The sequence below is a fragment of the Eumetopias jubatus genome, unplaced genomic scaffold (assembly GCF_037043125.1).
Source record: "Eumetopias jubatus isolate StellerSeaLion01/CBP00866 unplaced genomic scaffold, mEumJub1_p1.0 scaffold_12, whole genome shotgun sequence".
In the NCBI taxonomy this organism is placed as follows: domain Eukaryota; kingdom Metazoa; phylum Chordata; class Mammalia; order Carnivora; family Otariidae; genus Eumetopias; species Eumetopias jubatus.
The window spans coordinates 41,184,878-41,211,530 of record NW_028274818.1 but is presented as its reverse complement, the minus strand read 5'-3'; the positions used below and the strand labels follow the sequence as shown (position 1 = coordinate 41,211,530).

At 36.1% G+C, this 26,653-nt stretch overlaps 1 protein-coding gene across 3 annotated transcripts in view; it reads left to right on the top strand.

The window, feature by feature from the left end:
* The window catches only part of ACBD6 (acyl-CoA binding domain containing 6), a 218,237-nt gene that overhangs the window by 88,368 nt on the left and 103,216 nt on the right, over nt 1-26,653 (top strand). For all 3 annotated transcript variants that reach the window (XM_088016774.1, XM_028121549.1, XM_028121551.2), the window contains 2 exons: nt 6,382-6,487; nt 25,819-25,908. In XM_088016774.1, coding sequence (XP_087872900.1) covers nt 6,382-6,487; nt 25,819-25,908 — 196 coding nt within the window. The remainder of the gene's footprint in view (nt 1-6,381; nt 6,488-25,818; nt 25,909-26,653) is intronic.

Below are 26,653 nucleotides of genomic sequence, written 5' to 3'. Positions count from 1 at the left end.
CAGAAATTTTACATCATTCCTTTTTCTTCTTTTATTCTTCTCCCACACAGTTTTATTTTAAAGTAATATATTTTGTGTAATCTTATCATACAATCATAATTCTCTGTAACAAAAATACATATGTAAGTTGGACTTTTTAAAATTTAATTTTCTATAACCCAAAACTTTATGCATTAAATCTTTTCCCCTTTGAGTTATCATTGTAATTATTTCTATACAGCTGATCAACATCCATCATAAATATTGTTAAATAATTATTAAACATAAGTAAAATTTAATTGAAAATGTATCTTAATGAGATGAATGAGGCTTTTAGAAATAGTTTAACAGATGAACATTTTTTTTTATTAAAATGAGACCGAGTAGAGTATCAAGTCTGTTTTGTGTTTTATTTCAGCTCTTCCATCCTCTAACCTTAGCTCTAGAATGTTTCCCAACACCAGTTTTTAATGAGAATTGTCCCTTTATTTGGTACCAAGGAAGGTCTATCTTGGGATAGTCAACCTAGGATTGATTTTTTCCCCCCAAACCTTTCCTAGTATATTAGTTAAACGGAGCATTTCTAAGCAAAAGAGTAACAGATTTAATTGAGTCATTTGCTAAGTCTTAGCAAAGTCTTTTTTTTTTTGTATTTCCTAGAAGTATAGCATAATAAGGAGAGAGGCATATGCCTTTCTGATATAACCTAGGGAGGGGAGTGATCAGAACAGAGGAAAATTTGAAAAGGACAATGGTGATGAGATAGTTACCACAGGAGTCTCTCCAGGTAGATCAGTTAAGGGAAAAAGATGCATTTATTTACAAGTTGAGCTGAAAGTTGATTCACTTAAAATTTTAATTTTTTTTCTAGCTCAAGTTTTTCATACCTGCATATCCCTTTAAAGGTCTTTGTGTACTTCCACAGAGCACAAAGGTACACATTTCTTAATTTGAGGAATTAATGGCATGTGTTTATATTTGTGTAAGAATTGGCTTACTCTACTTTGTATTTTCCTTCATTCAGTAAAGAATTTTTCATTGTCTATTTACTGGCATACTATTTTTTTTCTGATTGAGAGTTTAATAAATATATAAATTGAAATATTTATTGCATGTATCTCTCTGAGCTAGTCCCATAAAAGCGTTTTTTTAATTCTACAAAAGAGGTGAAATAGTAGCTAATGGACTCTAGGTGGCTTGCTGTGAAGCTTGTTTAAAATACTCTTTTGATAGGAAAATACAATCTTCATTGAAAGTGGTACAGATAACATTTTTAGGATTATGCAAGGATCTGTTCTTCCTGTGATTGATGAATGACAGCCATACTTAAACACCACTCCTCTCTTCCATAAGGGTGTGTCCTCATATTTTAAAAGAATTTCAAAGAAAACCAGTGGGGTTTTTTTCCCCTTCAGATATACAATTGTATTTTCTGTCGATTTCAGAAAATTTGGAGTAGAGAGAGAGACTTTCTGTCTTTTGCTAGGGATACTGTGGGATATCTTTGAAGATAGTATCTTGGCCATAACTCTTGCTTATCCATAGAGAATGGATATGGTAATTTTATCACTCAAATTCAGCAAAGAGAGGGAGAGAGATAACTGGCTAAGAATTGTAAGAGAAAGGAAGATAAAGTGAGAAGATGTGAAAGAGCACTGACATTTGTTTAAGCTCTACTGTATTTGGTAATGGTTGAATTCATTTGCACATGTTTTATTTAAGGTAAGTATGGGGGTTATAGAGGGAATGTTTCCTACAGAATGCTGTATTAACAGGGGAATGTAGACAGGAAAAGAGAATTAGATTTGTAAATTGTACATAATCTTGGAGGCAAGAGATGTGGAAAGATGTTGCTCCAGATGTTTCTCCATTTTGGACACTAGGTGGTGACATTGTATAAAGACAGCTTGGTTGCTGGCAGTACTAGAGTCAATCTTGGAGTGGGGATAACTTAGCAACTAAACCTAAGAGTATCACTTATTTTTCTTTTTTGTCTTAGTCACTTAGCTTGTGGCACATTTGTGGTGATTTTACTGAATTTCTTTTTTATATTTAATTTACACTGTATATTGTACCCATAAGCATTTTGTAAGTCCTCTATGTGCCTGACATATTTAGTGGTGATAAACAACAGATGATGAACTGTTGTTCGGATGAAAAAAATGCCCCTGCCCTCCACAACAAGAAGAGAGACAAATTAAGGAGTCGATCCCATTTACAATTGCACCCAAAACCATAAGATACCTAGGAATAAATCTAACCAAAGAGGCAAAGAGTCTGTACTCAGAAAACTCTAAAATACTCATGAAAGAAATTGAGGAAGACACAAAGAAATGGAAAAGTGTTCCATGCTCATGGATTGGAAGAACAAACATTGTGAAGATGTCAATGCTACCCAGAGCAGTCTACACATTGAATGCAATCCCCACCAAAATACCATCCACTTTTTTCAAAGAAATGGAACAAATAATCCTAAAATTTGTATGGAACCAGAAGAGACCCCAAATAGCCAGAGGAATGTTGAAAAAGAAAAGCAAAGCTGGCGGCATCACAATTCCAGACTTCCAGCTCTATTACAAAGCTGTCATCATCAAGACAGTATGGTACTGGCACAAAAACAGACACATAGATCAATGGAACAGAATCGAGAGCCCAGAAATGGACCCTCAACTCCATGGTCAACTAATCTTTGACAAAGCAGGAAAGACTGTCCAATGGAAAAAAGACAGTCTCTTCAACAAATGGTGTTGGGATAATTGGACAGCCACATGCAGAAGAATGAAACTGGACCATTTCCTTACACCACACACAAAAATAGACTCCAAATGGTTGAAAGGCCTCAACATGAGACAGGAGTCCATCAAAAGTCCATCAAAAAAGGCAGCAACCTTTTTGACCTCAGCCACAGCAACTTTTTCCTAGAAACATCGCCAAAGGCAAGGGAAGCAAGGGCAAAAATGAACTATCGGGATTTCATCAAGATAAAAAGCTTTTGCACAGCAAAAGAAACATCCACAAAACCAAAAGACAACCGATAGAATGGGAGAAAATATTTGCAAATGACATATCAGATAAAGGGCTAGTATCCAAAATCTATAAAGAACTTATCAAACTCAACACCCAAAGAACAAATGATCCAATCAAGAAATGGGCAGAAGACATGAACAGTTTTCCAAAGAGGACATCCAAATGGCCAATAGACACATGAAAAAGTGCTCAACATCGCTCGGCATCAGTGAAATCCACATCAAAACCTCAATGAGATACCACTTCACACCAGTCAGAATGGCTAAAATTAACAAGTCAGGAAACAACAGATGTCGGCGGGGATGTGGAGAAAGGGGAACCCTCCTACACTGTTGGTGGGAATGCAAGCTGGTGCAACCACTCTGGAAAACAGTATGGAGGTTCCTCAAAAAGTTGAAAATAGAGCTACCATACGATCCAGCAATTGCACTACTAGGTATTTACCACAAAGATACAAATGTAGGGATCCGAAGGGGTATGTGCACCCCAATGTTTATAGCAGCAATGTCCACAATAGCCAAACCATGGAAAGAGCCAAGATATCATGGATAAAGAAGATGTGGTATGTATACACAATTGAATATTATGCAGCCATCAAAAGGAATGAGATCTTGCCGTTTGCAGCCACGTGGATGGAACTGGAGGGTGTTATGCTGAGTGAAATAAGTCAGTCAGAAAGACATGTATTATATGACCTCACTGATATGAGGAATTCTTAATCTCAGGAAACAAACTGAGGGTTGCTGGAGTGGTGGCGGTGGGAGGGATGGGGTGTCTGGGTGATAGACATTGGGGAGGGTATGTGCTATGGTGAGTGCTGTGAATTGTGCAAGACTGTTGAATCACAGATCTGTACCTCTGAAACAATTAATGCAATATGTGTTAAAAAAAAAAAAAGGAGAAAATAGCAGGAGGGGAAGAATGAAGGGGAGTAAATCAGAGGGGGAGATGAACCGTGAGAGACGATGGACTCTGAAAAACAAACTGAGGGGTCTAGAGGGGAGGGGGTGGGGGGATGGGTTAGCCTGTTGATGGGTATTAAAGAGGGCACGTTCTGCATGGAGCACTGGGTGTTATGCACAAACAATGAATCATGGAACACTACATCAAAAACTAATGATGTAATGTATGGTGATTAACATAACAATAAAAAAATTTAAAGAAAAAAATGCCCCTGCCCTCCAAAACATTCATATGCCCAAATAAAAATAATTTATATAAATGATGCATAATACACATTGAAAATATGAAATATATTAAATAAAAATTTAAGTAAGTTTGTATTGTATTTACTCTTTCACTGGTTAAGGCCTAAGTATACATACACATTTAGGATTCAGGAAGAAAGACCTCATAGATTGAGAAGGGTCCTCCCCATCTATGAATAACCCTTACGCGTTACTAGGTATGGGTAACCCAGATCCAGGGGATCCTCCTTACCTTCCTTTCTGTGCCCCACCACCAATTGTCCATTGTTTTCAAGTTCAAAACAACTGGGGAATAGTGCATTTTTTGTTATAATTCAAAATGATACAGTCCTTTCTCTTGCAGTTAGTTGCTGCCTCTTAAATTAGAGGGGCCTTTCTTACTGGATTGGATGAAAATAAAGGGTCCCTATTATTCCCAAGTCAGAATTTTTAATACACTTTCACAGAAACAGTGTTTTTTGTGAGAGTTAGGTATATAGCTAAAGTGATATTACATACAGCCTTAATTTTAAAAGTCATACTTGTCCATTCTCAGACTTCTCTGTTTTCTTTCAGAGTAAGTGATCTGGAAGAGCATTTTCTCCTCCGCAAAATGGACCTTTTCATATTCCTTTTAAACCTGTTTCTTCTTGGAGGTCTACCTCATTTTTTTCCAGCTGAGCTCTGTACTCTTATAGGCCTTTTTAAAGATCCATCTTTACTTTATGTTAATCATGTATTGATTTTTCTCATCCCAACTGTACTCTACATGTATTGAACATAAAGTTTCTTGTTTATCCTACGTCATCAACAGAATCTTGCCCAGTGTCTTGCATGTGTAGGTGCTCAATTAAATACATCACGTGCATAAGGAAAGCTTAGATGGTTAATGCCAAAATGGGGTGTTTTAAGTTAATTACCTCTGAGTGAAAATAGCTTTTTTTATAAGGTATAAGGTATTTAAATTGGCTTTTAAGATAGAAGGACTCCTAAGGCCAATAGCTTTCATTTCTGATGAATGGAAGCTATGGCCCGGCAGGTTATAAAACATACTAGTATAATTTTTAGAACTCAAATTGCATTCTTTTATGCCTGTCCAGAAAATGTAGTCCACATATAGAAGTTTCTTTGATAATATTCCAAATTACTGATCTTTTTGGGAATTACTGATTTTTTGAGACTCTTCATTGAAGCTCCCATACTCCCACATACATGCAACACACTCAGAAAAATGCACACACATTTACACAATTCTGTATACTATTTTTGAGAACTCATAGACCTCATGTTAAGAACTTCTGCATTAGATTCTAGAATAGACTAGCTGACTAGTCAAGATGTGGCTTGATATGATAGAAAAATGTACTATATACAAAATCAGTTGATCTGAGTGAGTTCTAGCTCTTGTTCTACCTGTGATAAATGTGATGCCATTTGGCAGGTCATATAATCTCTCTTTACCTGTTTCTTTGTGAAGTTGTTGGGAAAGCGTGAATGAATGTAGTCCACCAATATACTTAGAATACTGTGCTGGGTATAATATGCTTCCCAGTTTTTGTTCCTGGTCTTTGTTTCTAATATTTCATGAAAGATTTCTGAATTTTGTGATGCTCTGTCTTTCCCTTAAGAAAATTGCTTTCTGTATTTAAGAAAATTACATTAGTGTATATGTGTATGTGTGTATATATGTGTGTACACACACACACACACACACACACACACACACTATTTTAAACTTGGGTAGCAATCAACTTACTATGTTACCCTGTAAGACAAGCAGTAAGCTGTGCCCTGATCTTTTGAGACCTCTGTATTGACAATAGCAAATAACCTCGTTATTGCAGTGCTGCTATTGAGAATTCTGAGTCAGGACATCTGTGCCTGTCAGTGTGTAAAAGGAACTGGGGAGAGGAAGAGGGCTGAGAAGATCAACTCAAGGTGTTATGTCAGTGTACTAGTGAAACTTAAAGCAGGTGAAGCTTTTCCCTATTATAGTTGCTAAGAACTTTAGTCTTTAGAGATTGGATATATTATGTCTTATGGAAAATCCATTATTGTTCATGTAAAATGCTTTATGAAAACAAATTCCATTGATGTTTGTTAACAGTAAACAGATTGTGTTAAAAATATGTAACTTTTATGCATTATCTATAGTAAGACAAACACTTTTTATTTTTACTCTAATTAGGGAAGAAGACAAAAACATATTTGATTACTGCAGGGAAAACAACATTGACCATGTAACCAAAGTCATCAAATCGAAAAATGTGGATGTGAATATGAAAGATGAAGAGGTATGGAAGACATGCCTTGTTAATTATTTTCTTATGCTTTGTTATTCTGCCCCAGTGCTTTTTTTCAAAATGGCCTATGAACTACAGCTCAAAGTGTAGTATGGTTAAGATTGTATCAGAATAATCTATATGAGATAGTGTTACCCAGTTAAGATACTTTCTATGTATGTATCCATCCATCTGTTGATTTTGTGTAAGTTACTAGCTGAAACTTGCTGCAGTGGAATAACTTCTGTTTCTTCACAATAAAGGGAGAGACTGTTAACCTAATAAGTGAAATCTATAGGTAATATAAAAATATTTATAAATAGTTTGTGTCTTCTTTCATTATACTTTAAACAGGTATATTGTCCTTTGCTCAGTAAATATATTTCTAGAAAACAATGTGTCAGAATTTTGATAAATCCATTCTTTTTCTTTTTTTTAAGATAGGAAGAGAGAGAGATGGGGTGGGGGTGGGAGGGGCAGAGGGGGAGACTCTCAAGCAAGCTCCACACCCAGCACGGAGCCTGATGTGGGGCTAGATCTCACAACCCTGAGGTCATGACCTGAGCTGAAATTAAGAGTTGTCCCAACTGAGCCACCCAGGCTCCCTGGTAAATCCATTCATTTAAACGTGGGCCTGCTATGTAAAGGGATTCTATACTAAATTATTTTGTAAAATATATTACTTTTTATTTTATTTGTTTTGTGAATAAAACTGTTCACATTTTGAGCTTAAACTGTCCCTGAATTAATAGTTGTTAAATAGGGAGCAAAATTTACTATTCAGTTTTACTCATTTTACTCATTCTTTGATAATGCAGTGAAAGATGATCCAAATGACTGAAAGGTGGCAGTTGTTAGGAAGAAGACATGCAGTTATCATAGATAATGTGTGGAGTAGATAAATAATCAGTGTACATACTGATAGCTCTTTATACAGGTTAGCCCTTAATATTATCTGATTGTTAGCTAGTGTCTTTCCTGTAGTACATTGTCAATGACATCTGGAAAGACTGTAATTCTGTAGTATAGGGGGACCAGTAATAGTGTTTGTTCTCCCCTAACTAATGAAACAAACAGCTAAGAAAGATGTAGCTAGAGAAGAGTAGAAGCCAGATTGGGAAATAATAAAACCAGGTATTTTGATCCAACTAGCGTGTTTTTTGCCTTTCAGGATTAGAATACACTTTTTTCCCCTAGTAAATCAGGTGTTACTGCTTCCCTTGATTTTATTGTTGTTTTTTATTTTTGTACTTGGGAGTTAAGATTTTTATAAAATTAATACACGTAAGTAGTTCAACAAAAATCAGTACTATAAGTCTTCTAACAAAAAAGTATTTCCTTACCTGTACCCTTCTCATATTGATTCTAGCTCCCTTGAGGCAAAAACTTTCAATTCTTCTCATTGTTTCTTTTGCAATTTACCTGCATATTTCTTTCTTTTTTTTTTTTTTTTTTTAGATTTTATTTATTTATTTGACAGAGAGACACAGCGAGAGAGAGGGAACACAAGCAGGGGGAGTGGGAGAGGGAGAAGCAGGCTTCCCGCGGAGCAGGGAGCCCGATGCGGGGCTCCATCCCAGGACCCCGGGACCGTGACCTGAGCCGAAGGCAGACGCTTAACAGCTGAGCGACCCAGGCGCCCCCTACCTGCATATTTCTAAATAACATATATGTATCTCTTGATTTTTCAACTTTAGCCATTATTGATTTTCTTTTCTGCTATATTAGGATTTAGCTGTTTTACTCATACTTCCCTCTCCTCTTCCCACCCTCCTAACAGTTATGTCACAACATTTGGTTTCATTTTCTGATTGAATCTCTACAGAATCAATGTTAAAATATCATTATTATTTTATAATTAATTATAGTATAGGTGTAGAGTAATTATATTATTATTTCTATGTAAATTATACTCACTTCTGAGCTTTAGGTGGTACTGGGTGTCCTAGTCAGTTTTTGCTGTTAGCCACATTTCAGTGGTTAATAACTACATTTATTTCTTGCTCATATTTCAAAAGGGTTTGCATCAGTCCGGCTCTGCTATGTTAGCTAGCCTTGTTTGGGCTCAGTTTATCTCAATTTCATGTATCTTCTCATTCTCATTCTGAGATCTCAGTGGATAGACACTGTCTGGGGCAGAACTAAGGGCAGACTGAATCAGACCCCACAAATACATTTAAAGCTTTTGCTTAGATGTAGCATGTGTCAACATCTACTCACATTCCTTTGGTCAAAACAAGTCACGAGACCAAACTCCAGGTCTGGATGGTAGGAAACCTTTTCTGACAACAGGGAAGTAATGCACAGGTGGGAAGGAAATGAATAATTATATAATTATGAATAATATAATCTACATGCCATGGTACAACATTCTGTTTTTCTGAAGGCTAATCATTGCTTTTTTTTTTTGTTTTCATGTTATATCTTCTATGTTTCTATCATTACTTCTTTCCTCAAATTGCCCAGCAGAGATCTTCTGTGTGCAGACACACACATCAGGTCATCAATCCTGTACTGAGTGATGTCCCTTCTGGAGCTCTCCTTTCTTTTTCTCTAATCTCACCTGGGTGCCCTCTGGGCCTGTTGTGTAGATGTCATCCTGGGATTACGCTTTACCGCTGTCTTGGGAATTCCCTTCCCTTCTCTCCCTGTTTTCTGGATCCCAGGTCTTTTATTATTTATTTCCTTGTTTAGATGAAGTGTCTCCTCCAGGAGCTTCCTTTTTTATTTATTTCCCAGTTTTGATGGAGCATTTCCTCTAGTAGCTTCCTGAGAAAGGTAAATGTTTTGAGATCTTCCGTGTTGAGAACGTCTCAGTTAAGAGTTTTGGGCATATTCCATATGCTCAATAAATATTTGATGAACTAATGAATGATTAAATGAATGAATAAGTAGGAGCAGTATATTATAGGGTTGCCTGGGTGGCACAGTTGGTTGAGTGTCTGACTCTTGGTTTCAGGTCAGGTCATGATCTTGGGGTCATGAGATCAAGCCCCATGTTGGGCTCCATGCTTAGTGCAGAGTCTGCTTGAAATTCTCTCTCTCCCTTTCCCTGCTCCTCCCACTTGTGCGTGCCCTCTCTTTCTCTTGCTCTCCGATATAAATAAATAAATCTTTAAAAAGAAAAAGAGAACCAGTATATTATAATTGTGGTGAGCTAGACTACATAGGTTCAAATCTTAGCACTGTCACTTCCTAGCTATATGACCTTTGTCAAGTTTATTCTGTGTCTGTTTCCTTATGTATAAAATGGAGATTATCATAGTACTGTGTCAGCATTGTTTTGAGGATTAAATCAGTTAATATATATAAAGCACTTAAATGATACCTGACGCACACATAACAAGCACTCAATAAATTTTAGCTATCTTGATTATTTTTAATGAATAATATGAATGAAAAGTAATAATATAATGAAGAAATGAATGAAGATCACTTAACTTTTCTTTTTAAGATTTCACTCATCCATTTATTTTAGAGAAAGAGAGAGTACGTGTGTGTGCAGGGAGAGGGGCAGTGGGGGAGGGAGAGGGATAGGCAAACTCCTCACTGGGAGCCCAGTGTGGGGCTCAATCCCACAACCCCAAGATCGTGACCCCAGCTGAAACCAAGAGTCAGACGCCCAACTGATTAAGCTACCCAGGCGCCCTGACTCTGTTTTTTTAAAGGCTTAATTTTTTTTTAGAGAAGTTTTAGGTTTACAATAAAATAAAATGCAGAGACTCCCCATATACTCCCTGTCCCCTGCCTGTGTCTAGCCAACCCCATTATTAACATCACTCACCAGAACTGTGCATTTTTTACAAGGATGAACCTACGTTGATACGTCACAATCACCCAAAGTCCGTAGTTTACCTTAGGGTTGACTCTGGGTGTGGGTTTGGACAAGTGTATAATGATATCTATCCATCATTTTAATATCATACAGAATATTTTCACTGCCCTTAAAATTCTATGTGCTCTGCCTGGTTATACTCCCTGCCCTGCTCCAACCATTGATCTTTTTATTATCTTTTTATTAGCATGGTATATTTTCCCCCAAACATTTACTTTTACTGTGTATGTGTGATTATATTTAAAGTGGGTTTCTTACAGACACAGTATAATGGGGTCATGTTTTTGATCCACTGAGACAATCTGTCTTTTAACTGGTGTATTTAGACGATTGACATTCAGAGTAATTTTGGTATAGTTGGATTAGTGTCTATCATTTTTGTTACTGTTTTCTATTTGTTACACTCATTCTTTGTTCCTATTTTTATCTTCTCTTTTTCTACTTTTTGTGGTTTTAATTGAGGATTTAATTGATTCCATTTTCTCTCCTTTCTTAGCTTATCAGTTAGGCCTCTTTTTTTTTTTTCTTTTAACCTTTTTCTAGTGGTTGCTCTGGAGTTTGCAATATACATTTACAACTAATCCAGGTCTATTATCATGATAACATGATACCATTTCATGGATAGTGTATCTTATAATAAGATAATAACAATAAAATAATCTTAATTTATCCCTCTAGTCCCTTGTATCATTGCTGTCACTCATTTCACTTATATGTAAGCATATATATATGTATATGTATATATAAGCATACATAATTGAGCACAACGTTGCTGGTATTTTGAACAAACTGTTATCTGTTAGATCAGTGAAAAATAAGAAAAAAGTTTTTATTTTGCCTTCACTTATTCCTTCTTCTCTGTTCTTCTTTTCTTTATGTAGATCCAAGTTTCTGACTGTATTATTTTCCTTCTCTCTAGAGAACTTTTAATATTTTTTGCAAGGTCTACTGGCAACAAATTCCCTCAATTTTTGTTTGTCTGAGAAAGTCTTTATTTCTCCTTTATTTCTGAAGGAGAATTTCTCAGGGTACATAATTGTAGGTTGGTGTTTTTTTCCAAACTACTCTCTTGCTTTCATGGTTTCATTCTTTTTTTTTTTTTTTAAGATTTTATTTATTTAGAGTGCAAGTGTGGGGGAGGGGTAGAGGGAGAGGGAGACGGTCAGCAGACTCCACACTGAGCGCATGGAGCCCTACGGAGGGCTCATTCTCACCACGCTAGATCATGACCTGAGCTGAAATCAAGAGTCGGACGCTCAACTGACTGAGCCACCCAGGCGCCCCTCTTGCACGGTTTCTGAGGAGAAGTCAGATGTAATTCTTATCTTTGTTCCTCTATAAGTAAGATTTTTTTTCTCCAGTTTCTTTCAAGATTTTTCTTTGTCTTTGACTTTCTGTAGTTTGAAAAGAATATGGCTAGGTGTAGTGTGTGTATGTTTTGGTGTTTATCTTGCTTGGTGTTTTCTGAGCTTCCTGGATCTGTGGCTTCGTGTATAGCATTAATTTGGGGAAATCCAGTCATTGTTTCACATACTTCTTCTGTACCTTCTGGTTCTTCTGTTTCTGGTGTCCCCATTATGCATATGTCACACCTTTTGTTTTCCCACAGTTCTTGGATATTCTTTTCTGGTTTTTTTCAGTCTTTGTTCTCTTTGATTTTCAGTTTTCATGGATTCTATTAGGTATCTCCTCTAGCTCAAAGATTATTTCCTTAGTCATATCCAGGCCACTAATAAGCCCATCAAAGGCATTATTTGTTATTAGCACCACACTCTAACCAACTGACCTAACCGGCCACTCTTCAAAGGCATTATTTGTTTCTATTACAGGTTTTTTTTTTTTTTTCAATCTCTAGCATTTCTTTTTGGTTTTCCTTAGAATTTCTATGTCTTTGCTTACATGGTCCATCTGTTCTTACACACTGTCGATTTTATCTCTTAGAGGCTTTGGCATATTAATCATAGTTGTTACAAATTCTTGGCCTGATGATGGCAATGTCCTTGCCATATTTGGATCTGGTAATTGCTCTTTCTCTTCAGATTGTGTCTTTTATCCTTTGGTGTGCCTTGTAATTTTTACTAGTAGCTACACATCATATACTGGGTAAAAGGAACTGCTATGAATAGTTCTTTAGTAATGTGGTGGTGAGGTGTGGAAGAGGGGAAGGGCTCTATGGTCCTATGATTAGGTCGCAGTGTCAGTCTATGCCTCTGGTCTGTGAATCTCACAAGTGGTTCTGTCTTTTTTCCTCCCTGTTTAGGTGGAACAGGATGGCTAGAGTGGGCTGGAGTTGGGTATTTCCCTTTCCCCAGGTCAGTTGGCTCTGATAATACCCTAGCAGGTTAGGCACCGGTTAACTAGTTTTCCTCAAAGGCAGGCCTTATTAATAACAGAGTACTCTGATTTATTTCAAAAAGATTCATTTCCCGCTCCAGAATTAGGAGGGGATTTTTCTCTGATAGTTACTTTGGGAGCCTGGCCAAACTCCTGGAGGTAAATCTCACAGTGTCGGGTAGCCTCCCCACCATGGAGTAGATTCCCCTGGAGTTTTTACTCTTAGAGTTGTTCACACTGAGCTTTCAGCAGTTTGTCAGTTTTGTCAGTTGTAGTATGGTTTTTCTGCCTGGCAGTTCCTGGGGTGGTTTTCACTTATGAAGCTCTGCTTCAGAAAGTTGAGTTCACCTGTCCGCCTCTCTAGTCTTGGGGGCAGTGGTTTACCCTGTGTCCTCCCCTCTCTCTCTCTCTCTCTCTCTCTCTTTTTTTTTTTTTTCAAAAATTTTATTTATTTGAGAGGGTTCACAAGCGAGAGAGAGAGTGAGCATGAGTTGGGGGAAGGGGCAGAGGGAGAAGCAGGCTTCTCCCCTTCCCTGCTGAGCAGGGAACCTGATGCAGGACTGGAACCCAGGACCCCTGGGATCATGACCTGACCCGAAGGCAGATGCTTAACCTGCTGAGCCACCCAGGCACCCCTGTGTCTTCCCCTCTCTTATGGATCCAACAAGAATAGTTGATTTTTCAACCTGTTCAGCATTTTGCTTGTTGTTAGGAAAGAGTGGCAACTTCCAAGCCCCTTATATATGGAATTGGAAACTGGAAGTCCACTTAACTTTTCAAGGTCACTTTCCCCCTGGAACGTATTGTGCATGTACTAGATGTTCCCTATTAGAATTTTCCATCTTTCAAATAATAATACTTTATATGGTGTGTGTTTTAGTTTACAGAGTACTTTCACTTATTATCTTCCCAACAACACTATAAGATAGATACTATCCTCATTTTACAGACAGGAACTAATTCAGAGATATACATATCACTACTCAAATACATATAAGTGCTAAGAAATGCAGGTTTGAGAGAGTGTCCTTTTTGCCACAGGATTTAAGAAGGATATGTGATTTCCAGTTGGCCCTGCTAGTGTTATTCTCTGATTTTCAACAATTTCTTTTATTTTTTTTAAAGATTTTATTTATTAATTTGACAGAGAGAGACACAGTGAGAGGAGGGAACACAAGCAGGGGGAGTGGGAGAGGGAGAAGCAGGCTTCTCGCCGAGCAGGGAGCCCAAAGTGGGGCTCGATCCCAGGACCCTGGGATCATGCCCTGAGCCAAAGGCAGACGCTTATCGACTGAGCCACCCAGGCGCCCCAACAATTTCTTTTATGAAATAGTACTAAAAGGCAAATCTACCGCACGACCTTTGCAAAGATCACTGGACAGCATTGATGGGAATAAAACGTCTAGAACACAAATAGCTTACACTAACACAATTTTTTTTTTAAAGATAAAAGAAACTTGTAAAATGTAGTGCTTCTGTCATTCAGTTACTTTGATGTAGTATGGTTTCCAGGTCTTCCAGTTTGTTACCCATGCAGCTACCTTTACCCCCAGCCTGCCAGAACATTGTGTTTCCAGGAACAGATGAAGTGCTTACACATTCATAGACTGAGACGCCAAGAATTCAGTTGGGTTCTCTCATTGCTCCAAGCAGATTTCTGCCCTCTCAGCCATGACATCTCAGGCTGGGCCTTGAATACTGATGGCAAGCCTTTTATTATTAATCAGGGATTTGTATGAATTAATTTAAGAACATGAGGGAAATGAGAGCTTAAAATTAGAATCAAAGTTAACATCCTAAATAAAATAAATGGTATTGCTTCATGACTTTTAAAGCTCTAGCAAATAAAACAACAACTTGGTAAGCCTTGATGATGGCCTAAAAATATGAAATGTCAGAATTAAATTGCTAGCTAAATACTCTTAACCCCTTTATAAAAAAAGACATTTCCCTACTATAATAAGTTGGGTGACAATTAATTTTGAAAGGACATCCAGTTCTTTGTGTCCATCTATCTGATATTTGAGCTTGAGAGATTCATTACTGATTACCTAGGATTCTTTGGGATGGTATCTGACTTTATTTAAAATGTTCATCCAGCAAGTTCAACCCAATTTCAGTCTTGCCTTAGATGACAAAAATTACATTTATTGCACTAAAAATTTGCTGTAAGCACATAAATTTAATTATAGTCATAAAATAAGTCATAGTCATAGAAATTTAATTTATAGTCATAAATGATATGCTTGCTTTTCCACATATTGAAATAAACACAATCATATATTGCTGGAAATGTATATATTTGGATCTATAACTGTCATGGCACATGAACATATATATAAAATGCTTTTAAATAATTCGTATTTCATAATGAAGTTATTATGAATAAGTATAGTTCCTGGTATATATCTTTTTTTTATTCAAGCTGTAATTGCTAATATAGTAAGGCACGTATTTCTAATTGGAGAAAATTACATGGTGTTTCCAGCTGATACTGTAAATAGGACATTGTATTTCACATAACAGAAAAAAGTTTTATAAAAAAAAAGAAACAAGTTTTGTAGTTAATACTTACTATACCATTCTCCATATGTCTGTTGGTTCTTTCAAATGCTTTGAAGGAAGTTACTTTTCTCTCCATCCCTTTCCCTTCTTGCTTTGCTTTAAATTTGTAGCCCATGTCAGAGTACAATTTACATGTTTTTGCCTTGAGAAACTGCTGCAAAATTTCGTGAAACTGATAGTCTTAACATTATTAACAAAAGGTTTAAGAAGCAGAGTCAGTATATTGAGGCTAAATTTATGCTTTTATTTAAGATTTGAGAAAGGAAAAAAAAATGTATGTCCTTAAATAACTTTCTACATTTCAGTATATGTTATTTTGATTGTATATTTGATTAAAATAGTAATTTGAAGGCATTTGTTCATTCACACTAATAATTGAGAAATGCATTCTAAACTGTCACATTCTCATTTGCATTAGTGCAGGCAGCACCATTTCAAAATCAAGCCTAACTTTATATCAGAAGCTCATATTTAGTACAAAATCAGAAGGTAGTAAAAGTAGGTTAAATCTTATGAGCTTTGGCAACTTATTTTTTATTGTGGTAAAATACACATAACATAAAATTTACCATTTTAGCCATTTTACTGTGGCACTAAATACATTCACTTGCACTATCACCACCATCCATCTATAGAATTTTTTCATCTTCCCCAACCAAAAGTCTGTACTCATTAAACACTAACTCCTCATTCCCTCCCCTGTCTCCACCCGCCCACCCCCCCAGCAACCACCATTCTGCCTTCTATCTCCATGGATGTAACTACTTTAGGTATCTCATGGAAATGGAATCACAAGTATTTGTCCCTTGTGACTGACTTATTCCACTTAGCATAACGTCTTCAGGTTCATCTATGTTATAACATGTGTCAGAATTTCCTTGCTTTTTAAAACTAAATAATATTGCATTGTATGTCTATACCACATTTCGTTTATCTGTCTTTGGACACTTGAGTTGCTTTCATATTTTGGCTATTATGAACAATGTTGCTATGAATGTGGGTGTACAAATTTTTGTTTCATTTTTTTCCAACACTTTACTATGAAAAATTTTAAGCATACAGCAAAGTTGAAAGAAATTTACAGTGAACATCTGTATCCCTACCACCTAGATTCTACCACTAATATTTTACTGTGCTGGCTTTATCAATATCTATCCATCTTTCTGTCCATCAGTCAATCTTATTTTAGATGCATTTCAGAGTATTTTGCAGACAACACATTACCTTCTAAATGCGTCAGCATCATATCACTTACTAGAATTCAGTATTTTTTCTTTTGAGATAGCATTTACATACGGTGAAATGCACAAATCTTAACTGCACATTCAGTTAATATACCTATGTAAGTGAAACTCCTGTCAAGATATAGAACATTACTATCACCTCAGAAAGTTCCATCATGCCCCTTCCCAGCTGGTTCGTTCTTCTAATTCCACAAATGTAACCATTGTTCTTATAATTTTTCTACCATAGATTGGTTTTGTAAGTTTTAGAACTTTATGTAAATGGAATCATAATATGTACTTTCTGTGTAAGTTTTCTTTCATTTAGCATTATGTTTTGAGATTCAGTCACTTTGTTCTGTAAATCAGTTCTTTCTTGTACTACTGAGTAATATTCCATCATACAAATATATCATTATCCATTGCCTTGTGATGGACATCTGGGCTGTTTTCTTTTTTTTTAAGATTTTATTTATTTATTTGACAGAGAGAGACACAGCGAGAGAGGGAACACAAACAGGGGGAGTGGGAGAGGGAGAAGCTGGCTTCCCGCTGAGCAGGGAGCCTGATGTGGGGCTCGATCCCAGGACCCCGGGATCATGGCCTGAGCCAAAGGCAGACGCTTAATGACTGAGCCACCCCGGTGCCCCACCTGGGCTGTTTTCATGGCAACTTATTATTATTTATTTTATACAGGATAAAGTAATAACTCCCTTGCTTATTTCTTCATCCTTAAGTCACTAACGTTATGGCTTAGTAACTCCGTGTGAAGAGATTTTTTAAAGTAGTAAATTTAAAATACTTCTCAATTCCCTGTTAACTCAGCAACAGCGTTTCTCTTTACCTTAGATCTTAGCCAGTGAAAGAGATCCAGTAGTTGCTGATTTAAATATGTATCACACATACTGGTATGTGGTATTCTCTCTAAGGCTGGTAAAGGAAGTATCCTATGAGGAGCCACTGCCTTCCCTGCTAGGCGCATCTTGGCACCTTACACTGCCTCCTGATCCTAATCCTGTCTTTACGTTTTTGAAACAACACTGTTGGGTCACTGTTGAGAGGGAGGGGTAAGTGGGAGGCCTTGTGTAGTTCGTGGTGCCTCAGGTAGCCAGCTGCTCTAGCAGCCATAGCAGCAAAGGTAGACGATAGGGATGACAGAGGGGACAGAGACACGGAAGGTTGTCGGTAGCCGCAGTCAGTCTCCACCACAATTGTCAGTTTAAACCCAGTGTTTTTGCAGAGAGAAGTTCAAGTCAGTCTGTTTGCAGTATTTCTTTTGCACAGAATAACAAGATAACTCTCACAAATTTAAATATACTAACTTTGCTATGTTTCTGTCTACTGTACTTATGGTGTACGTTTTGTATGTGTTCTCAAAATACCATAAGAACATCAAGACTCATTTTATAATGCATTCATTTTTCATTTAATTTGTGGTATCAGGAGAAAATCTAGTTTTAAAAAGATTCTACAGGTATAAGGACAAGTAACTAAGGATATCAAAGAAGCATTTAAAATATTAAGACCCGCTCTGTATTTTCCATAAGATATGAAAGTAATACCACTTAATAGGTTAGCTGCCACCCTGCACTTTCAAAGCACTTAAGAGTCATTCATCTGTCTGAGGTAGGACAGTATTTGCACTCGTGGTTAACAGATGAGAACTCTTTTTTACCCCCTGTGTTTTACTGTATTCGAATTCCAGAATTTATCCAGAGCTCTACAAATAGTGCTTCTTAGTCTTCTTGTGGCCAAAACTTCCTTTAAATAATGACTTTCCCCCAATCTCCTAAATACTTGTAGGATATTTTTTCAGGAGACTTGTTAAAACTAGAAACAAAGAATTGTCAGCTTTTGTGGTATAGTAAAAGTACATTTAACTTGAAAATTTGTAGGAGATTGTATCATTCATAGAAAATAAAGCAATTATATAAAAAATAGGTGAACTACTTTATGAATTGGGATAGTCTTTAAGAAACTTGTCACTTTGATATGTATCTACTTCATGGTTTTTCTCTTAGAGGAAAGATTATGAAATCCTGTATCTGAAATAATTTAATAATTGCATTGTATTTGTCGAGATATGTGTGTGGTTACCAAAGAGAAAAGGAAGAAAACACAGGTGTTTGCTTCCTGATTTTGTCCCGAATGGTTATGAGGATAACATCTCTGCAAATTACTGGTTATATTATTCCTTGAATTAATAATCTTAGAGCATGTTCACAGGAACTTTATAATTTGAAGTAAAAGGGGAAAGATTTATGCGATCTGAAGAGATCACATTCAGACACCTGGTTGTGCTGGTCTTTCTTCATTTAAGTATAGAACATTTTGAAGGTAAAATTCCAAAGCCTGATTTATTTTATCTTTGTTTATTTACAGGTATGTTTAATCTTGCTCTTGTTTTGGGCTTCTTAATACTGTGTAAAAATATTAATCATTAGGTGGTCTTAATGTAGATATCTTCAGCACTTCTACAGAAAGTCATTGTCAGAGAATTCATTCTAATTCAAGGTTAATTAGTGTACCATTAAAATAATGTGTTACAAAAATTAATTACATCATGGGTCAAAAAACGTATTAAAAAGCGTAGTGTAAATGTCTGAGAGCACATCATCCTCCTTAAAACATTGCTAGACTAGTGCTACCGTTCTGGAAAATATATCTAAAGTGGAAATCACTACTGGGGTCCAGTCATAGGTGTTTCCCCTAAAGTAAATTTTTGGCACCACATATGGGAAATTTAAAATATAACTCCCATTAACAGTAAAATGTGTTGCTTGTCTGCTTTCCCGTCACAATGGCTAAGGATTTATATTTTAGCGTTAGTCGATATAACCCTATTGGGTTAAACCTGAGGAGAAAGCAGGAACCTAGTTGAGAAGTAGAAATTATCTGTACAGTTTGAAGTAAAAGTCCTAGATATATTAATATTATGTTTTCTTACTTAACTATTAGGTACTTTGGTAGGTGCCCCATGTAAGTATATCACACGTCATTTTAACTGTGCAGTAATTCTTGTTAATAGTTTAACTTAATAGCCATAAAATATACACTTAGAATTAGAGACTTTGAAATCCTGATTCTCTTAATGGAAAATCTGTGAAACAGTTAAATAGAACTATAGAATATTTTATACATTGGTATTTTTCCCAAGAGTCTTATTACAGTATCTGATTGTCCCTATGAAGGGTTTTGGAATTTGTGCCTTAGTAACACCAGGTTAATACATATTAGAGCTACAGAAATTTTAACATGGGAAACTCTTTTTCTCTACTAGACAATACATTTTTTACTTGGCTTTTAGAACTGTCTCCATTAAAAGATATTCTTAGTGGGCTCTGAACAAAATAGTTTTGCTGCTATAACAAATTGTGAAGAATTTGCCCACATTTAAAAATTTTTCTGCTTTCCTTCCTCTTTGGATTTTGTGTAAGCCTGTAGGAAAACATATTCACAAGTAAATAAATTGAGCAAATGGAAGAAAAGGAGAAGAATAATTTGAAGGGAAGAAGTTGTCTTTGTTTTTTTCTTGTTTTCTTCAAGAATAAATCCTGGTTTAATTAGTCGAACTACTAGGTGCATGAAGAGAGTCTGAAAGATAAAGAGTATAAAGTGGGTTTAGAAAAGCTTTCTTGAAAAGTGCTTTTTACTTTAAAACCATCTTTGTTCCTGCTTATATCTTCTTAAATCTTTTCTAAAATGACATAAAGTAGGGATTTCAACTTAATGTAGAAAAACATTACATTCTTTAAAAATGACAACATCACTTCTACCCTCAAAGAGTAGGTTTAAACTATATACCACTCATTTCTTCAGAAAAGCCCTTAGCTTCTGGGTTTTTTGTTTTTTTTTTTTGGACCAAGTGAGCTTCTTTAATTAACTAAATCAAGATTTTCTGAAAGTGGAGAATAGAAGTAACATGTTGATAGTAACTGTGAGTCTTTGGTAGACAGTGGTTAAATGTTTCATATTTAGTACTTTGTCTCCTAACAGTCATCTATTCTGTTTTGCAAGTGCAACATTTGAAGATAGACACTAGCAGACTGTATTAGTGGGTTTTTTTAGATATTTCACAGTGTAAATTTGGGATATTAATGGGCAGTGCTTAGTTTCAAACTGACTAAATTTTCTTACATTGTAAGGAATATATGAGTTAATTTAGATATACTGATTGTAATTTCTACCTAAGTTTAAGTACTCATATTTTATCCATAAGATTTCTTTCACCAGAAGAAGTGAACATAATAATTTAAGAAAACTATTTTACATTTATAAAGTACTTTAAAATTAACAACGCATTCTCTTATAGTTCATTCATTCAACAAGTACTAATCGGTGTTACTGGTGTTAGTATTATCCTTTTCTTTACTCTGTGGGTGAGGAAATGGATCAGGCTGAAGTAAGTCATTGGGCTCGTGCATAATGGATTCCAGAAGTAGAACTCAGGATTTCCAGTTGATTTAGAAAAGCCTATTGCCTTTCCTATGGAGGATTTTCTATCAACTATTCTTAGAATAATTAACCTGCAGTTTTACATATTACTTTGTCTTTCTTAAAACATTGTATCTTTTAGGACATATTTATTAATAATTACTTGAATGGCCTAAATGCTACAATCAAAAGATACAGGGTGGCGGAATGGATAAAAAAGACCCATCTATATGCTGCCTTCAGGAGACTCACCTCTGATCTAAAGACACATAGACTGAAAATGAAGAGATGGAAAAACATTTACCATGCAAATGGAAGCAAGAAACAAGCTGGGGTAGCAATACTTACATCAGACAAAATAGACTTTAAAACAAACACCGTAGGAGCGCCTGGATGGCTCAGACGTTTGAGCGTCTGCCTTTGGATCAGGTCATGATCTCCAGGTCCTGGAATCGAGCCCCATGTTGGGGTTCCAGCTCAGCGGGGAATCTGCTTCTCCCTCTCCCTCTGCCTCTCCCCCTGCTTGTGCTCTCTCTGTCTCTGTCTCTGACTCTCAAATGAATAAATAAAATCTTAAAAAAAAGAAACACTGTAGCAAGAGACAAAGAAGGGCATTACATAATGATAAAGGGATCAATCCAACAAGAAGTTATAAGAATTGTAAATATCTTGCACCTAACATTGGAGCACCTAAATACATAAAGCAAATATTAATGGACATAAAGAGAGAAATTGATGGTAATACAGTAATAGTAGGGAATTTAACAACCCACTTACATCAATGGATAGATTTAGGCAGAAAATCCATAAAGAAACAGTATCGTTGAATGAGACATTATAACAGATGGTTATAACATATTTATAGAAAGTTCCATCCAAAAACAACAGAATACACATTCTTTTCAAGTGCTCATGGAACATTCTCCAGAATAATCACATGTTAGGCCACAAAACAGGTCTCAAATATTTTAAGAATGTGAAATCGCACCATGCGTTTTTTTCTGATCACAACAGTATGAAACTAGAAATCAATTACAAGAAAAAAACTGGAAAAAACACAAACGTGGAGGCTAAACAACATGCTACTAAACAACGAGTGGGTCAGTGAAGAAGTCAAAGAAGAAATAAAAAACATGGAGACAAATGAAAATGAAAACACAAAGATCCAAAATCTTTGGGGTGCAGCAAAAGCAGTTCTTAGAAGGAAATGTATAGCAATACAGGCCTGCCTCAAGAAACAAGAAAAAGCTCAAATAAACAATCTAACCTTACACCTTAAAAGAACAAAACCCAAGGTGAGTGGAAGAAAGGAAATAATAAAGATCAGAGCATAAAGAAATGACATAAAGACTAAAAAAAAAAAATCAGTGAAATCAGTAGGAGGTTCTTTGAGAAGATAAAATTGATAACCCTTAGCCATACTCATGGGGGGGGGCAAAAAAGGACCCAAATAAAGTCAGAAACAAAGGAGAAGTAACATCTGACACCACAGAAATACAAAGCATTTTAAGAGACTAATAGGAAAAATTATATGCCAACAAATTGGACAACCTAGAAAAAATGGATAAATTCCTAGAAACATATAGTCATCTATAACTAAATCAGGAAGAAATAGAAAATCTGAAAATCCTAGTAACAAAATTGAATTGGTAATCAAAAAACTACCAAAAAATAAACATCTAGGTAAATTCTAGATCCACAGGTAAATTCTATCAAACATTTAAAGAAGAGTTAATACCTATTGTCCTTAAACTATTCCAAAAAATAGAAGAGGAAGGAAAGCTTTAAAATACATTCTACGAAGCCGGCATTACCCTGATACCAAAATTGTGCACGGACACCACCAAAAAAGAAAACCACAGGTCAATATCCCTGATGAACATAGATGCAAAAATCCTCAACAAAATATTAGCAAGCCACATTCACAGTACATTAAAAGGATCATTCAGGGGCACCTGGGTGGCTAAGCTGTTAAGTGTCTGCCTTCGGCTCAGGTCATGATCCCTGGGTTCTGGGATCGAGCCCCGCATCGGGCTCCCTGCTCCGTGGGAAGCCTGCTTCTCCCTTTCCCACTCCCCCTGCTTGTGTTCCTTCTCTCGCTGTGTCTCGCTCTGTCAAATAAATAAAATCTTAAAAAAAAGTTAAAAAATTAAAAAAATAAAAGGATCATTCACCCCCACCAAGTGGGATTTTTTTCTGGGGATCCAAGGATGGTTCAGTAGTCACAAGCCAATCAACGTGATACACCACATCAACAAAATGAAGGATGAAAATCATGTGATCATCTCAGTAGATGCAGAAAAAGCATTTGACAAAATTTGACATCTGTTCATGATAGGAACTCAACAAATTAGAGGGGAAAATACCTCAACATAATAAGAGCCATATATGAAACACCCATAGCTAACACCATACTCAATGGTGAAAAACTGAGGGCTTTTTCTCTAAGATCAGGAACAAGACAAAGATGTCCACTCTCACCACTTAATTCAGTATAGTGCTGGAAGTCCTAGCAATAGCAATTATAAAAGAGAAAGAAATACAAGGCATCCATATTGGTAAGGAAGAGGTTAAACTGTCCCTCTTTGCAGATGACATGATACTATACATGGAAAACCCTAAAGGCTCCACCAGAAAACTACTAGAACTGATAAATGAATTCAGTGAAGTTGTAAGATACAAAATTAATACCCAGAAATCAGCATTTCTGTATACTAATAACAAAATAACAGAGAAATTAAGAAAAAATTTCATTTACAATTGCACCAAAAATAGTAAAATAAAATGCCTAGGACTAAACTTAACCAAAGAGGTGAAAGACCTGTTCTCTAAAAACTATAAAACATTGATGAAAGAAATTAAAGACAACACAAACAAATGGAAAGATAGTCCCTGCTCATGGATTGAAAGAACCAATATTGTTAAAATGTTCATACCCAAAGCAATCAACAGATTCAGTGCAATCTCTATCAAAATACCAACAGCATTTTTCACAGAACAAGAACAAATAATCCTAAAATTTGGATGGAACCACAAAAGAGGCTGAATATCCAAAGCAATCTTGAGAAAGAAAAAACTGCAGGTATCATAATTCCAGATTTCAAGGTAAGACTACAAAGCTGTAGTCATCAAAGCAGTATGGTGTTTGCACAAAGTAGGCACATAGATGAATGGAACAGAGTAGGGAACCCAAGTACAAACTCATGCTCATATGGTCAATTCATCTATGACAAAGACAAAAACATACAATAGGGAAAAAATAGTTTCTTCAATAAATGGTGTTGAGAAAAGTAGACAGGTACCTGTAAAAGAATGAAACTGGATCACTTTCTCACACCATCCACAAAAATAAACTCAAAATGGATTAAAGACCTAAATGTAAGACCTGAAACCATAAAAATCCTAGAATGGAGCACAGGTAGTAATTTCTCTGGCATAGGCCATAGCAACATTTTTCTTGGTAAGTCTCCTAAGGCAAAAGCAAAAATAAACTATTGGGACTCTATCAAAATAAAAAGCTTTTGCACAACCAAGGAAATCATCAGCAAAACAAAAAGGCAACCTACTGAATGGGAAAAGATATTTCCAAGTGATATGTCCAATGAGGGGTTAATATCCAAAATATATGAAGAGTTTGTGTGCCTCAACACCAAAAAAATAACACAATTAAAAAGTGGGCAGAGGATCTGAATAGACATTTTTCCAAAGACATACAGATGGCCAATAGACACAGGAAAAGATGCTCAACATAGTAATCATCAGCAAAATGCAGAAAAAACCCACAAAGAGATATTACCTCATATCTGTCAGAATGGCTAAAATCAAAAACAAAAGAAATAATAAGTGTTGTAGAGGATGTGGAGAAAAAGGAGCCCTCCTGCATTGTTGGTGGGAACGTGAATTGGTGTAGCCACTGTGGAAAACAGTATGGAGGTTCCTCAAAATAATAAAAATAGAAATACCAGCGGTGCCTGGGTAGCTCATTCAGTTGAGTGTCTGCCTTTGGCTCAGGTCATGATCCTGGGGTCCTGGGATTGAGCCCCGCATCGGGCTCCCTGCTCAGCAGGGGAGTCTGCTTTTCTCTCTTCCTCTGCCCCTCTCCCTGCTCATGCACGTGCTCTCTCTCTCTCAAATAAACAAATAAATAACATCTTTAAAAAAATAGAAATATGATCCCCCCCAAAAAATACTGTATGATCCAATAATTTCACTACTGGGTATTTACCCAAAGAAAACAAAAACACTAATTTGAAAAGATAAATGCACCCCTATGTCTATTGCAGAATTACATACAGTAGCCAAGATGTGGAAGCAGCCTAAGTGTCCATTGATAGAAAAATGGATAAAGAAGTTGTGATATATCGATATGTGTACACAACACACACATGCATACAAATATTATGCTCTTGTAAAAAAGGATGAGAATGGCAAGCAATATGGATGGACCTAAAGGATGTTATGCTAAGTGAAATAAATCAGACTAATAAAGACAAATACCATATGATTTCACTTGTGGAATCTAAAAAACAAAACAAATGAATAAACAAAAAGCAGAATCAGATCTATAAATACACAGAACAAACTGATGATTGTCGGAAGGGGGCTGGGGACATGGGAAAAATGGGTGAAGGGGAGTGGGAGATACAGACTTTTAGTTGTGTAATGAATAAATCACAGGAATAAGAGGCACAGCATAGGGAATACGGTCACTGATACTATAATAGAATTGTATGGTGACAGATGGTAGTTACACTTGCGGTGAGAATAGCATAACATATAGAGAAGTTGAATCACTGTGTTGTACACCTGAAACTAGTGTAACATTGTGTGTCAACTATACTCAGATAAATATAATAATGAAATATATACACGATTCTCAAAGAAAAAAAGTATGTTTTACCTGGCCTCATAACTGGAACAACAAATTCATTTCTTTTTTTGTGTGTTTTTAGGGAAGAGCTCTACTCCATTGGGCATGTGATCGAGGACATAAAGAACTAGTTACAGTCCTGCTACAATATAGAGCTGATATTAACTGTCAGGTAAGACTGATGAAGAGGGAGCTTTTTTAAAAAATCGAGGTAAAATTTGCACAACATAAAATTCACCATATTAACCACTTTAAAGTGTAAAGTTCATTGGCATTCATACACTTAACAGTATTGTGTGACTGTTGCTACTTTCTTGTTTCACATTTTCGTTACCCCAAAAGGAAACCTTGTACTTGCTAAGCAGTCACTCCCTATTTCCCCCTCATCACAGACCGTGGCAACAACTAATCTGCTTTCTGTTTCAACGGATTTGCCTATTCTGGGTATTTCATGTAAATAGAATCATAATCAGTGGCTTCTTTAACTTGTCATATGTTTTCAAGGTTCATCATGTAGCATGTAACAGTACTTCATTCTTTTTTTATGGCTAAATATTATACCGTTGTACGGGTATACCACATGTTGTTTTATCATTTCTTCAGTTGATGGACAGTTGGGTAATTTCCATTTTTTGGCAGTTGTGAATAATTGCTGTGAGCAATTCATGTATGTGTTTTTGAACGCTTCTTTTCAGTTCTTTGGTTCTGTACCTAAGAGTAGAATTTCAGAGTTGTATGGTAATTTGATGTTATTGGGGAACCTCAAAACTATTTCCACAGGAATCACACCATTTTACATTTCTACTGGCAATGCATGAGGGTTCTAATTTCTCCACTGCTTTGCCAACACTTATTTTCTTTTTAGTAACCATTATACTGGGGGCAAAGCGATATCACATCTTGCTTGATTTTGATTT